Raw genomic sequence first — 16,923 nt, forward strand, 5'->3', positions numbered from 1 at the left:
TATTACACCAGGGTTTTCGATATCACAAAACATTTACTAAATTTTATCATCAATACAAGGACATCATTCATAAATATAAATCAACATGCCGACATCTTATAAATTCGGGTATTTCACATCCAATCTTTTATGGTAATTTCTATACAAAGCACAAAAATGTCGTCATTCACCTCAAAAGCTAACCAAACCTTTAAACAGACTTTCGGCTGTTGTCTGCTCTATGGTCGGATTGTTGTCTCTTTGACACATTCCCCATTTCCATTCTCAATTTTATTATTTAGAAGGGATATAGTTACATACTGTTGTCAGGTCATTAAAGATGGCATTTTTTGGAATTAATATTGATTCACTCGTAGGGTCTTTGCATCGGAAATAAACACATTTATTCTAAAACCAGTTGTTGGCATGATATGGGTTACATTGGTGGCCTTGGGCTGTTTTCTGCTCTTTGGTCGGGTTATTGTCTCTTTGACACATTCCCCGTTTCCATTCTCAATTTTATAATGAATTTTCAAATTTGATATGATTAAATGTGATGCTGGTTTTATGTATGTAGAAGGAAACAGTAAGTGTAAATATTGTAGCTACATATGAATATCATAAAAGTTTTTCGTTGTAAATCACAAGTATTTACATCATCATGTTATTTGTTGAAATGACATCACATGTGCATGATATTATGCACAAATGAAGTGCATCTAGCAAAGATCTATGCTCAAACCAGTGCAAGTGCCATCACGAACGTAAAGTGTTGTATGAGGTTTTGCTCTGTCCGTGACTCAAGATGAAAACAGTAAAAACACAGTTCTGGTTTTGGGTTTAATCAAATGCATGTAAAAATATTTTGCCATATAGAAATACACCAGATTTCTTCTTTTCCATTACAAAACATAATTTTTGTTTTCCTATGAAAATGAATGTTGTACATACATATTGCAAATTCACAAATTTTTGCGTGCATCTATTATTGTGATTATTAAACAAAGCACAAAAATATGAGAATAATCATTATGATTTCAGGAAATGCAGCAAATTATGCTATCAAAATTTAAAATGCTTTTTATTCGTGTGAAAACTTTCCCATGCAATTTTTAGCAATAATTAAAACATCACAACAATTTCAGAATTTACAGTAATTTCAAGTACATGTACCAATCATTTCATGCATACTAAGAACAATAACAAGCTAGTTTATGTAATTTATCAATTGGTAAGATCTCAAAAGTTGGTGGTTTATACTGAAGGGCTTATGAGATAGGGTTAAAAAGTAGCTTACATCATGTCATCAATTAACCCACAGAAGGGATTATAGCTTAGGTTCAGGCAGCATTGCATACCCTTAAATATGCCTTGGGGTTGAATCCACAGTATCTTAAGTGGAGACATATTGCTAGCTAATAACATCATCCAAAATCCTTCACACTTACCTAGTGACCAAATATCAGCCTTATAATTGTATGGACTGTCTTTTAACGTTTCACACATAATAACCTCTGGAGCCATCCTATAAGCAAAGGAAATACAAAATTAATTTTTTAAAACTTCAAAAGGCAAAGATTATTTTGTCAATATAAAAATTTCATTCAAATTACTACTGGTCCCTATTAAAGCTTGAGCTCTCACAGACAATTTGAATGTAACAAAAAACACACACTTATTTCAAACTAAGGATAAATTACCTTCTATTAACAATTCTGATACAGTAGTTATAGTCACAGACAGGAAAAGAACAATCTAGTGTATCAACTGTACCAAAAATATTTTTTATGTCTTTGAAAACAAGGTCTATATTAGCAAGTTGAAATTGGGATTTTAAACTTTATTTCAGTAACTACTATAAGTAGTCCTAGATTGGTACTTTGTGCCTTTTTGTCATTTGGTTAGTTGTTTTTGCACTTAGTTACGATCTGATGAGTCAAGCCCTTTTCACCTTATATTAATAGTTTGTTCTATTGTTGTGCTGCTACACCATCATCCCATGTTTGGAGGAGGGTTGTGTACACATGCTGTTACACCATCATCCCATGTTTGGAGGAGGGTTGTGTACACATGCTGTTACACCATCATCCCATGTTTGGAGGAGGGTTGTGTACACATGCTGTTACACCATCATCCCATGTTTGGAGGAGGGTTGTGTACACATGCTGTTACACCATCATCCCATGTTTGGAGGAGGGTTGTGTATACATGCTGTTACACCATCATCCCATGTTTGGAGGAGGGTTGTGTACACATGCTGTTACACCATCATCCCATGTTTGGAGGAGGATTGTGTACACATGCTGTTACACCATCATCCCATGTTTGGAGGAGGGTTGTGTACACATGCTGTTACACCATCATCCCATGTTTGGAGGAGGGTTGTGTACACATGCTGTTACACCATCATCCCATGTTTGGAGGAGGATTGTGTACACATGCTGTTACACCATCATCCCATGTTTGGAGGAGGGTTGTGTACACATGCTGTTACACCATCATCCCATGTTTGGAGGAGGGTTGTGTACACATGCTGTTACACCATCATCCCATGTTTGGAGGAGGATTGTGTACACATGCTTTATGTGCCTTTAAAGAAACTAAGAGCTTTTTGTCCAGTGATTGTTGTTGGTTACTCAGGTAGTTAGTTTTATATTTTGAATTGTTAAATATTTTGTTATCACTGTTGTAGCTTACTATACCGTTTGGATTTAACCAGGGCCTAATCTAGGATTTTGGAGAGGGAGAAGTGACTTCTCCTTCCATGAGAGAGAAGGGAGAAGTGGTCAATTTCTTGGAGAAGTGAGATTCCATTACCGTTTCGGTTGCATCGTGTTCTCGTGCTTATCACTAAGGAAATTGTTTTGTATGCAATAAAAAATATACTTGCAGTCTTTTCATGTTATTGTACAAAATGTATATATATAGAAAGTTCTTAATAAAAAGGTTTAGACAATATAGTTGTTATCTATTCATTGATACCATTTGTACTGTCAACTTAAATTTAAGTTTAAATAAGATTTGTTGCTTGGGACATGATCATGAGGGAGTAGCCTAGTAATATTATGATGCATTAAATTCATGTGCATCTGCCTCAATTTATTTTTAAATGTCCAGAAAATATGACTCCCAGTTTACCTGATGAATTTCACATGACTGGGAATTTAATTTATATCACAACTTGTCATTATTTTGTAAAACATTATTGAATGTCCAGGACATCATGTTACATGTAGTTGTAAATTGAGATTCTCGTTAAAGATTGTAAGCCTATAAATGAAAATATCTGTCAATCACATATTAATTAACCAATAAGGAGCTAATTTCTATCATTTTTTAAAGATATCTTCCCTATCAACGAAATGGTCGTGAAAAAAAAATCCACTGCTGATCACAGCTGGTCGAGTGTCAATCACAGTATTCCATCAGCTGTCTTTCTACCTTTTATATTTCAATTTTTATTCAATGAATATAATATATCTACCATTAATTCCCAACCTTAACCAACTGAATAGTACAATTTGATCGACTCGTAATAAATAAAAATAAAACAAATCAGCGGAGTGATTACGCAACATCCTCAGATAAAAATCATTGTAAAATGATAACTTTAACAGACGATCAGTTTTCCGTTTGAATAGTTTTGAATGTGTTATATCTGAGGATGTTCAAAGTCGCCGTTGTATTTATTTAATTTGATCGTCGACAGTATTAGTCCTGAGTCGTTTCGAAAATCTTGATTTTCCTTGTCAGTCGACCTTTTTTTTTACCTGGGAGACTTGTAATTCACAAGTTGTCTCCCTTTTACCAAATTTCATAGCGATTTGACTTCGCCATGAAGTCAGTCGGCTGGCGAGATTTAGCGATTTTCAAAATTCTTTGGAGACTTAAATCGTCATTTCGCAGGCAAGATTATGGCCTGGATTTAACATATTGTAATAAGTTGTATGGTAAACTGTAATTGTTTACTTTCTTGTCCTTTAATCAAAGTGTTTAACTGTTTCATTTATAATCATACCACATCTCCTCCCTTTGATAACACTGACATGGAAAATGATATAGGAGTAATGAATTCAGCTATAATTGAGGTCTTACAACAGCAGCAACCTAATTACAAGGACTGTCATCTCCACACATGACTTACCAATAGGGTGTACCAATGAAGGAGTCCCGTCTCTGAACTGTTTTTGTATTCATAGCAGACACACCAAAGTCAGCTGAAATGTATAACATCAATAATTAATTCAATAAACTGTTGACACAGTCTTGCCTGTCTACAAAATATTTCGAAAAAGACAATCTGATGGACAGCAACATTGGTAATCAATTCAAAGTCACTGGACCATGACCTAGCTATAGGGGGCAGGGCTTTAAAATAGTCGCCAAACTGATAAAGCTCACAAAATGAAAACCCTGTTATTGATCTCAATATACAAAGCATTCAAGATAATATATTATCTTTGAAGTTATTTTTTTTTTCACTGTTCTAAACTTTAAGCAATTGTCAACATTACATGTGCTACTCATTAACATGATGAAATAAGTATTTGCAACCTTGACCTTGCAGACAGACATTCGAACCTTATTCCTGACACACCTTCTGACAATGGGCAACAACAATATCAAATATTTTGAATATCCTTCATGGCATTCAAAAGATCTGAACCAGAGATGACTTACAAAGACATACATGTACAGATAAAGTGATTTCTATTTCACCCCAAGGATGCAAGTACAAATTAAATGACACTTAATGGGAATATTTTGCCAAACTTCAGTAACAAAATTAATATTGCTTTCTTTCTGAGTAATATTAAACTGCCTTGTTGGTCCACTGTTAACCTCCAGTGTGAGATCTTGTGGGCTCAATACCAAGCCAGGTCAAAACAAAACCTTTAAAATTTGTAAATGCTGTATCTCTTCCAAGCTCGCATTATTGAGGTGTCAGAGTTGACTTGTCAGCTTAGAGTCAGAATGAAGTGTTAAGGTAGGTTGACTGTTACATTGTGTCAGTCTAGTACAATGCTGGTTTTCTACATATCACAATATGTTATCCATCTGAATATGTATATAAATTCCTTGCTGGGAATTGCACTAATGATCTCTGGCATTTAAGGTGAGCATGCAACCAAGAGACCAATGAAGCGATGTTAACAAGGACAACAGAAGTCAATTTCAGAGCATAAGGCATCAATTCATGCATATTATACAAAATATGGATGGACCGTCTTGCTCAGATGACAAGTTGAATTTCTAGCTAGTTAAATATGAAGCTAAACTTGTTTACATCAGGGTTATTAGAAAGTATTAACTATGTCTAGTCTTCAGTAAAAAGCCTTTGCACACATGTCAAAATAAAATCAGACAGCCAAGATGTTAAAATAAATACAAACCTAGTTTGACATCTCCTTCCTGTGTGAGGAGTACATTACCAGCCTTTAAATCTCTATGTATAACTTTGCTTTCATGTAAGAACTCTAAACCTTCACACATCTCATGACAAACGTAACGGATCTGTTTCTCATTCAATGGCTTCTCCAGCTCCACCATGATACTATCCAACGCTCCTCCACCACAATACTCAATAAACATCTGAAATAACATCAATGTAAATTTGTTTAAAGGTAGGCAGTATTTCATCCAAAAATAAGATTTTAAAGCAATGCTCTCTTGTAAGCACAGAGTAACAAAGATATGTTAAAGATATCTGCCTAAAATATATGAAGCCAATCACCTACTATTGCACTGATGTTGACCTACCGGTACTCCCAATGATCCATCCCTTTACAAGTTCAGATGATCTTCTAACTTACAGGTACGAATATATGAACTAGGATGTAAAAACTTAAATAAGATCAATGAATCATGAAAGCTTGTTCCTAGCAACTTATTCTTAATAAGATCAATGAATCATGAAAGCTTGTTCCTAGCAACTTATTCTTAATAAGATCAATGAATCATGAAAGCTTGTCCTAGCAACTTATTCATAATAAGATCAATGAATCATGAAAGCTTGTTCCTAGCAACTTATTCTTTTCAAGACACAGCTTGAATTACAAGTTTAGAGTCCTTTTTTTATTAATGATGTATTACCTCTGACTGCGACCAACTTTTGCTTGGATGCTGACCTACTCCCAAAATATATATTCATAAATGTACACAAGTCTAGATGATCCTATTACTAAGTAAGTTGCAGATATGAACTTAGACATTAAACAATGATATATTAAGTATTCTGCATTTTTTTTTCCATTTTCTATCTTTCTTATTCATTTTTTTCCCCATATAACAGTTATTCTCTAAGACTCTTAATATGTACTAAAGTGGTACTTGTAACAGATAGGTGTTAAAACAATACAAGTACTTACCCATAATTTACTATCAAAGTAGAAAGCCTCGTATAGTGATACAACATTTTTATGTCTACAGTCTGTTAAGATATTTATTTCTACTGAGAAGTCCTCTATGTCTTCTTCACTTTTAATCTCAACATGTTTTAAAGCTGCCAAAATATTCTTCTCTTTATTTTCAGCCTGAAAATAGGTGCAAATTTTTAGTCAATATTGGAATGTATTGAATAAAAGAAAAGAAACAAAGTATGAAGATAATGGATGACTGTTTACCGTCCAGTGGCAAATTAAACGCCTAGTCAGGATGAGAACATGATAATGTGATGTTAATTCTACTTTATACTAGACAGAAACGTTGAGCCAAATTTTTAACCAGCTACAGTACCTTACAAGGTAACAGTCTATAAGAAGACATGTCACCATACCCACGAAACATTATTCTGATTTTTAGCCTACCAGTCTTTGCTCTTACTACAAAATTGTGTGTGCTGAGCGGAGAAGAAGCATATACCAATTATCAAGTCTTTGCTTTTACCCAGCTTGGTTTCAAACCAACATCCTCCAGCACTTAAAAGAAACAAAGTGCACACAAACAGTACCACATTTGAATTTTATATTAAGTAAAACAACTGAATGCTATTTTCTTTTTATTTTAATCTGCTAAAAGGAGATTGGTATAAAGAAGAATATATAATTGCTAATTTGGTACATACACGTAGAAGTACATTACTAGCCACTACAGAGATTATCTTAAACTATTTTAATTCATAAAGGGAATAATTATGAATGCATAAACATATAGGTTCGTGACCTTGTGATATGTTTGATATAGCCTTGTGCCCTTATTCCATAAAAAAGCCTAAGTTCTTCATTGATTCTTTACCCCTATTACATGAAACATTAAAACTTGATTTTTTAAATGTTTTACTTCCTTGACGATATTATGAAGCACTCAGCTATAAAATGTTGGCATTATCCTTTACATCTGACTATGAATGGAATACCTTCATGAGCTTTTAATCTCTACTTTATTAATTATCTATGATGAGTAATTGTTTATTTCCTACCTTTATACATTTGAAACATGTTATTTTTACCTACATTTGAAACTCTTTTAATGTTTATCACCTGTTTAACACCATTACATAATAGTAGAGGTCTGGTCATTCTCAAAGTATTGTGTAATACATTTTTTTTTAACAATTTTAAGGGAGAGGTAAGAAACAGACTTTATTGTGATACATTGTATAGTCTGAACCTTAGATATAGATTTACAAAACTTTCTTAAGTCAGCAATGGTGACATGACAGGGAATGTTGTGCCATATCATTTGATTGGTTAGGTGCCATTTTTGGGGGCTATTGAACTTTTGTACTGACACACATTTCAAAGACATCAAGATTACTGCAGCAAGGAACCTTTTCTTTGATTGGTACCTCTTTGGAAATAAAGTTGCTCCTCAAGGACCCCTTTCTGTGCAGGACACACAAAAACTGCACTTTCCAGCATACCATCACTCTGGGCATGAGGCATGAGGGTCAATAAATGTCACAAAATCATTAAATAAACAGCTGCGCTATGAGCGCATGATATGACCGTCGCATTTTTTACGAATAAATTTCAATAACTTCTCAATGTCATATCAGAAATTTGTGAAAAACTAAAGGGAGGTTATCTTAATTGATATAAACCAGTCACCAAAGTTTAATGAAAACTGCTCAAAGCACTTTAAAGGTATTGTCCGAAAACTAGAAAATCACTCCTTTTTTATGAATAAAATCCCATAACTTGGAAGTGTAAAATCTAAAATTTATAAAAATTGAAAGGGAGCTTACATCAATAGATATAAACAATTCTCCAAAGTTTCATGAGAACTGCTGAAAGCATTTTTGAGTTATTGTCCGAAAACTGGAAAATCCCCCTTTTTTTAATGAATAAAACTCCATAACTCGGAAACATAAAATCTGAAATTTATAAAAATCAAAAGAGAGCTCATGTCAATAGATAAAACAATTGACCAAAGTTTCTTGCAAAATGGTGAAAGCATTTTTGAGTTATTGTCCGAAAACTGGAAAATCCCCCATTTTTTAAAGAATAAAACCCCATATAAACTCAGAAACGTAAAATCTAAATTTTATAAAAAACGAAAGATAGATATGAACAATTCACCAAAGTTTTATGCAAATTGGTTGAAGCGTTTTTGATTTAATGTCCGACATGTTGATGACGGACGGACAGACAGAGGTTTACCATAATACGTCCCGTAAACAGGCGTATAACACACAAGGTTTTCCATTGAGCCTTTTACCTTATAATTAACCATTTGCTTCAGCTCATTTGCATTTTTGAAAAATAACAAAAAACAAGAATTTTTAAATACAGCCCAACATGGTAAGGGTTAACTACATGCAAGTTTTTGTTTGTTTTTTTTTTACTAAAAAAACACTCAAGGATGACATGTTATGTATACTGTCAATTTTTTTTTTACCTGTCTGCAAGTATCGCATATGTTATCACTCAAAGACTTAAGTAGGTTCTTATCTTGACTTACATTGCATATATATCATTATTATATGCCAATCACCTTCACCTACATTTCAATCTTTTTATATAAGTTTAGCTTTATTCTTCATATAAAATTCAGATCATATTGTAAACAGTTTTATACATGTACATGTATTCATTCATTTGTCTTAAATTTCACGATTATTTTCCTTTTCATAAAAGACCTTTTAAAAATCCCTCCTATTTGACCTTAAGAAAATGAATAAAGTGTTTCCTGATAGATTTTGACACAAAAAATCTTGATACAATCTTTCATTTTATCATTTTATCTCCCAGTTATATATAATATGAAAACCTATTAGATGTAAACATTTTATATGCTTGTACATGTATTCTTTTCCTTCAATGTAAACCAAAGTCACACTCATTATATGCATATGTAAAAGATAACGTTTGTTTTATAACATGAACTATGTTGGTCCATACATTGAGTAACATATAGCCCCACCCATTGTTTCCTGTAAAACATAATACATGTATAGTGTAGATATATTAATTACAATTTACCACCCACTGGAATGAGGAAGATTTTACTTTTTATTTTATATGTATAAATGTATCCCGATTATGCACGATGTTTGTGTTTTTAACTTTTTATAAAATAAACTCCAATGACCCAACATTTTACAATGACAACTGTTTATGTAGATAGGTATGTGAAGTACCCATATCAGGAGAGATAGATCCATTAAATAGTAGTTAATACATATATCTATCAGCATACATTTCTTACTGATAACTTCTAAGATACAATTCATTCAACAAGTCCTAAACTGGTTACCTGTACCCCTTCGTTAACAGGTCAAGTTCAATAAAGCTGTCAAATCATAATTTCTATAGTAATAATTATCAATTTTCCTAGAATTCATATGTAAACAATGTAACCATCTATCTAAATTATGCTGTTTTGTGAAATTGCCTGTAAACTTATTTTGTTTTTTTAAATGTCCATGTTACAAATATGTTTAACCCCTTTAGCCAAAAAAAAATGTCCCAATACATGTTATCTATTGACAAAACCATAATATACATAAGTTTCTATAACTGAGAATCAGTGACACTGGGCAGACAGTGTATTACAGGAAAAAGAACAAGACTTCAATCTGTCCAGTCTTTCCCCACATACATACAGTTTGGATTTTCATTGACCTAATGACATTATAAAGTTTTATTACAATATAAAGGGAATCAGTGAACCTTAATATTTTGACCTACAATGTACATAATGGGTATTTTTTTAACCTGGCATACATGTATTCTTTTGAGGAAGTGACATCTTCATTACAATGATCACTGAATAGATTTGTCATATGTAATTCACAGTGTCATCAGGACCAATATCTAAAATAGCTAATATATATTATTCCTAAACCTAGGAAAATTGGTGCCCAAGAAGATAAATGAATCCACACCGAGTACCCTAACTAAGTACATTTGTACTATAAGCACATCATTGATAGAAATCCATATAATACTGTTATAACATTGCTTGGTCAAATAGATTTGCACTGATTTTTAACCAATCAGAATGCCAACAGTTCAATGTCATATTGGCCTCAATCATGTTAATGAAAGTTCTATTCTGTGCTTCATGTTTTACACTAGCATAAATAATTATGTGGGATACAGGTAACTTATATACATGTAATTGTACAACTGTTTAACCTCGGTGAATATGTACATACATTGTATGTTGACTACTAATTTGTACTTTACTGATGTAAAACCTACATGTAGGTTATTTCAATTTATTGTTCATGACATTATAACAATGTCTGAAAGTCCATCAGCATAATTACAATGATTTCAATCTATATAAGAATATTAATGAGTCAGAGCAGCAATACTATACCTTCCTAAAGTTGTTACCTAGGCAATGTTTTCAGAGGCAGTAAGAATTCTGTTTGTATATAAATTACTTTTATAAACGAATATACCTTGATGTATAGAAAATGTTTTGAGAGGATTTTCAAATGTATGATATACAACAGTGCAAGGTGAAATATATTTGATAAAAATATTAATTATCATTAATGGTTGTATGTCTTAAGGGTTAACCTGGACACAGAAAAGCTTTCATCTTTAATTAACAACATTTGATCTAAAGCTGTTTCTCTTCAACAAACCATTCTCTATGATGAGATAAATAATATTAAAGCTATCCAATTTTCTGAACAAATTACAATTAAATTCTCCTGTTACCAAGGTATACTCATTACTGTAAGACAGAATACAGATCTGTTTTTGACTCCGAGGATAGAAAACTTCAGAGACCTCTGTGACAAGTACCATTTTGCTATGCTCATGACTAGGGGCACAGATGCTTGTCTGTAGTCACTCATAACCTGGCATATGAATAATTCAAAATCTTTTCTTTGAAGTCAGCATTCTATTTGACTGACAGATTGTTGCTCGCTTAACACCAAGCAACATTTTATTTGAGTTAACTTACTGAAATGAGACAAAAATTCAAACACAAACCTGGACACATCAGAAGAAACAACAAATTAAGCACACACACTAGAGACAAGCTCTTAATTACCCGTAATCTTTAAAGCTGTAAATATACACAGCAGATGGAACCAAGTATCTCACAAACTAAAAATCTTGAACACAGGCTTTAATAAAAATACACTGGTGTATTGAATATTAAACATTAAAAATAAAAAAGTAAATAACAACATGATGTTTACAAAGACAGTTTTATCAAACTGTGCTACTCTGTACAATAGTTTTTTTTTAAAAACCCAATTATAAGGAACTTTTGCAAAAAACACCTTATACTTATAAGACATCATAATATTTCCTTTTTTTCTCATATATCTTATTAAAGTTTCCGTTAACAAATGTCTATTTACACTCTGAAAAACCGAGAAAAACTGAACCTCTTTCAACATTTTAAAGATTAATACCATGCATAATACATTAACATATATCACTATAAATAACGCTTTATAATTTGTGTTTATATTAAAAGTGCAAACCTTTTATCATTCATTATACTAAATTACTTTATATTTGTAGTAATTGCAACTGTATCTTTTATTTATTTTAGTTAAACTACATTTTGTATATGCCAAAACAATTTTTTGTTAATTTTGAAGAATTGAGGAAAGAAAAAAATCTACCTGGTAAATTGTTATTAAATGTAACAAGAAATGTTCAACTTTTGAAATATCTAATTAAAATCGTGTAACTCTTCCTTCTGTACTGATATAATATAACGAATGTGTAAAAATTGGTCCAATGGGTACAAATATCAGGTAAGTCAACAATCAATATGTCATATAGAAATACAAATGTATTTATGGTAATAAACTTTAAATGAGAAATAAGAAAAGGAAGTAATACCATTGAACACTTTATAGGGTGTTAACATCCAAATCTAATCAAATTTACTTCCCAGACAGATCTGTTTTTTTTTACCATCATAGGTAGCAATATGTTTAAAATCTGATTAAATCAAAGATTACGTAAAAGTCTGAATCTTATCTGACAAAGAAAGAGGAATACAGGGAGTAAACCTCATCTTAGATGACCTAGCAACAAAGTGTAATGTTGTTGTCAAAATATTATAATGCTTACACTTAATGTGAAATTTAAAACTTTAACAATGTATATCCGTTATGGTTTTCACAAATTTGCTTAACTTGACAATAAAAGGGTAAAAACTCCAAAATGGGTTGTTTGATATTTCTGAAGATTTCAGGTACATGTACATGGAGATACTAAGGTCTTGACCTGCAAATAATTTTTAACCATATATGCAAGTTTTGCTCTAACTCGCAAATATTTCATGCATATTCAGGATGAGAACAATAAATCTAATACATGTACATGTACATAAAGGATGGGGAATTTGGACTTCCACTGAAAATAGAAAATAAATTGGATATGGGTCAAAATTTTGCCTTGCAGCATGCCACATATAGATCCCTAATAGATTTGTTGAAAGGGTTCTTTAACATAAATTTAGCTTGGAACTGTCCCTAAACAAGGCATCTGATTTAATTTCCATATTGCAGCTGATCCTTAATGTGTAACAAAACATCATGTTCCATTGAAGCGACATCACTTGTGCAGACCATATTACCTCTCAGTCGAAAAAATCCCTCCAATTTCTAAATTTAGTGGTTCCCTTGAGGGTGAAAACAATTGACGCACACGTGAATGGGACAACAAACCAATGACATCAAGACGTCATAGTCTTCAAATGCTTTAATACCATTCCCAAGGCAGCAGCACTTTATTATACATGTATCAAAATAGATAAATATTTACGGCTTGAAATAGAAATTATAAAGTTAATGACAACTTTCACATTATTGCTTATGTTATTACGTGATGTAAATTGAATTTGAGTTATTTCCCTTGGCCACCATTTTATTTAAAGGTGTAAATGGTTGATCTTCTTATTTAAATAACCAAATTGAAAGATGTGGTACAAACAAGTCTGATAAAAGATCATTACTAGATCGTAGTGATGAACAAAGGAAGGATAAAAAAAACTCAAAATTAATCAGAAAACAACTTATTCTAAAGTCATGAGTTTAGTACGTAATGTGAGTATGTTTCCAATGGGTCTGTGGTCTTCCGGTTGACGGTTGTATACCCAAAATCTGAGATATTGGACAACTACATGTACATCAATATAAACAAAACATTTATTTAGAAGGCATACAGGGATCTCCATGACCTGTTTTATGATGGCGCACCACCACCGTTAAATCATCTTCCGCCATCATTAAATTGTCTTCTAACATCATAAAAAAAAACGCTATTGTTAAATATCTGCACTGATTGAAAGGTGTTATCAAAATTTGTTTACGTTTCGCTAACCGTCACCATTTTTGTAAGCAATTATATGTAATTGCACAACTCCTATTGTATTATAATTGTATGTATAATAAGGGTCCTCCTGATATCTGTTTTAAGGCCCTGAGGGATATACATGTATCCCACTAACGATCACTAATCACTTGCACAGATATTTCAAGACACCTGACAGGGGAACACTTGACCAAGAGTGACTATCAACTGCATTATTTAATTACTTTTTCAGCAAATGCTTATGAAAATTTAGATTAAAAAATAAAATTTAAATTCAATTACGAAAAAAAAAAGTTTAGCAAGTTGAACACATGCTTTTACTGATTTACGCAATCAGCATCCCCCTTTTTAAACGAGTACAAGGTTATACTCTTTTTCGTAAAACAGAACATAATTTCATGCCAAATAACAACAATTATCGATCACAATAAACCACTTCAGTAGTTTAAAAGTACAAAATGTAAATACTTGAATATCAATTGCAACTTGATAATCTGAAGAAATTTTGTATCCTAATTTCGAACTCAATTTGTATCATTAATACATCTGGTTTACTTTCAGAATCCAAAGATGCATATTACTGTGGAATTTGTAATTATAAAACATTAAAAATATTGGTTATTCTATAATGAAATGAATATTAAACAATATATCAAAGTATTCAATATTCCTTACAACATGTACAATGAAATATAGAATGGAATATTTTTTATCACAAAATGCAAGGATTTGTACTAGTTAAGAGTTCCTCCTTCGTGAAATTTTCATCCATGGAGATCCCAGCTGGGCATACATGTATGGTTGAATATAATCATATAAAAACACAATGAATATAAAAGTATGGTAGCAGCTAGTCTACTTGTTGCCTTATGAAATGTTCTACATGTATAACAGAAAGCCAAATAATGATTGTCTGCTTATTTCAAATCCTAAGCGATTAGACTGCACAATGACTCTATGAGTGAATTATATTTATATTTCCATGGGACATTAAGACAGGCCTGGATGACAGGGATGTCAGAACCTGCAAGAAACAGGAAGTAACCCAACAAGTTATTTACATGGCCAGTTTTGTAAGAAATAGTTATGGAACTAAAAACTAAAAATAATACTATCTTTATGCAATATCCCCAAATAAATAATCTCACCAAGTAAACAGTGACCATCGTCACAAGTATACAAATAGAATTTGGCTGGTTTATTAAGAAATATTTCCTTGTTCGAACAAGGTGATGATATAGAAATAACTCTTGCCCAAATTGCAACAATACACCTTATCGCTATTTGTCCGCCATTACTGGACATCAAACAGGTTCCAGTAAAATTTTGACGTCATAATACAAAATATCTGACGCCACATTAAAAAAGTGATTGTTGTATGACGTCAATAGTTCAAGCGGGACAGATTCTCGGGTCAGCCGGGAATAGCGATAAGGTGTATGGAAAACTATCTATTCCAACCAGCTTCAGATGTACGGAATAGAGCTGTACAAATGCAGGTGCAAAATACACTTCTTTGTCAGAGGTGTGGTATTGGTTCTGATTCCTAAAAACAGTTAACAGGGCTAGATACAATGTATGGCATTCTGTGAGTGGCCTAACTAGTAATTACTCAAGACTCACAATCCAAAAGTATTTTCAGTACTTGTTTAAAAATATAGGCTGTAGTAGTTTACAGTTATTCCCCTTGCCCTTCACGTGAGATATATATATCATTCCTTTAAAATCGATTATGTCGTCAAAATGTGAATTCTATATGGCATATTGGTCTCATTTTTTGACGAAAGGATAATATGCACACGTGTGCTGTTGAAAGGCACTACCAATGTACCATGTCACTGTCACAGTGTCAGGCTGTCACACCTGTCAAAGCATTTCTCGAACGAAGCCGTCAGTTTCTTACCTTGTACACTTTTCCAAAAGCTCCATCACCAATTTCTGCTAAAATTTCCCATTGATTCTTCGGGTCAATTTCTCTTTTTATATTTTTGTACAATTCTTTTTTCTTATTTTTTAAATCGTCCTCACCGCCAAGACGGAACAACTTTTTAAAGCTGGTCAAAAATGACATGTTTACGTCTTACGGAAACTAGAATGCAAAGACAAGAAATTGTTAATTGAAAACATGTAAATACAGTGTTATGATTTCATCTGAATGTGCTACATAGTTCAATGTGGACATGGAAATGTTTTCTTTTCAAGGACCAGTTTCTTCAGCGGAAAGTCGACATATTTATATTTTTGACGCATGCGTTTTGTCAATGTTCTGACATCATTTTACTTCCTGTCTCTCTTCCTTGTAAGGGTTATTTCCCTTTGTGTGGAGAATTTTAGGTTCTAACCTAGCTTTTCTTGGAGAACTTGTTAGATTTCCGTTAAATATTTTTCAGTTGTATTATTAATGATGAAACATTGGTTTAGAATTGAAAAAAATATGGATCATTATGGTTTATTGTATGATACATTTATGTTTACAAAAACATGTTTACTTATAATAATATCGACTACTGGTATTCGTCCATACATTATATTTTTGATAAGCTTAATATTCAAAATTCAGATGTTAATATAAAAAAGAAGATGTGGTATGATTGCCAATGAGACAACGCTCCACAAGAGACCAAATGACACAGAAATTAACAACTATAGGTCACCGTACGGCCTTCAACAATGCCGGAGCAAAGCCCATACCGCACAGTCAGCTATAAAAGGCCCCGAAATGACAATGTAAAACAATTCAAACGAGAAAACCAACGGCCTAATTTATGTACAAAAAATGAACGAAAAACAAATATGTAACACATAAACAAACGACAACCACTGAATTACAGGCTCCTGACTTGGGACAGGCACATACATACAGAATGTGGCGGGGTTAAACATGTTAGCGGGATCCCAACCCTCCCCCTAACCTGGGACAGTGGTGTAACAGTACAACATAAGAACGAACTATAAAAAACAGTTGAAAGAGGCTTAACTCATCAGATGGATAAAAATACAAATACTGACAAATACAAGTGGACGTGGCCGGGTACTTGTACATCCAAACAACAAAAAGACACTAAGTACAGATCTGAGAGTACTCGCAGTTACTGACAGCTAGTTCAAAGCCACTAACAACTAATAAAAAAAATCATGCATCTAAGCTGGGACTATTATACTAACGTTAGTATAATAGTCCCAGATCTAAGACTAAAGC

The 16,923-nt window shown here is 32.6% G+C and overlaps 1 protein-coding gene across 2 annotated transcripts in view; it reads right to left on the bottom strand.

The window, feature by feature from the left end:
• The window catches only part of LOC127736085 (STE20-like serine/threonine-protein kinase), a 64,733-nt gene extending 48,749 nt beyond the window's left edge, over positions 1–15,984 (bottom strand). The window contains exons 1-5 of one of the 2 annotated variants that reach the window (XM_052246591.1): positions 15,628–15,984; positions 6,348–6,512; positions 5,373–5,571; positions 4,124–4,196; positions 1,428–1,504 (exon numbers count right to left, since the gene is read on the bottom strand). In XM_052246591.1, the coding sequence (XP_052102551.1) occupies positions 1,428–1,504; positions 4,124–4,196; positions 5,373–5,571; positions 6,348–6,512; positions 15,628–15,795 (682 nt within the window). In that variant the 5' untranslated portion in view covers positions 15,796–15,984. Of the gene's footprint in view, positions 1–1,427; positions 1,505–4,123; positions 4,197–5,372; positions 5,572–6,072; positions 6,129–6,347; positions 6,513–15,627 lie in introns of those variants that run through there. The other variant, XM_052246592.1, reaches the window with a different exon arrangement.
• Between the last annotated feature and the right edge of the window lie 939 nt (positions 15,985–16,923).

This window comes from Mytilus californianus, unplaced genomic scaffold (assembly GCF_021869535.1).
Source record: "Mytilus californianus isolate M0D057914Y unplaced genomic scaffold, xbMytCali1.0.p SCAF_3, whole genome shotgun sequence".
Classification (NCBI taxonomy): domain Eukaryota; kingdom Metazoa; phylum Mollusca; class Bivalvia; order Mytilida; family Mytilidae; genus Mytilus; species Mytilus californianus.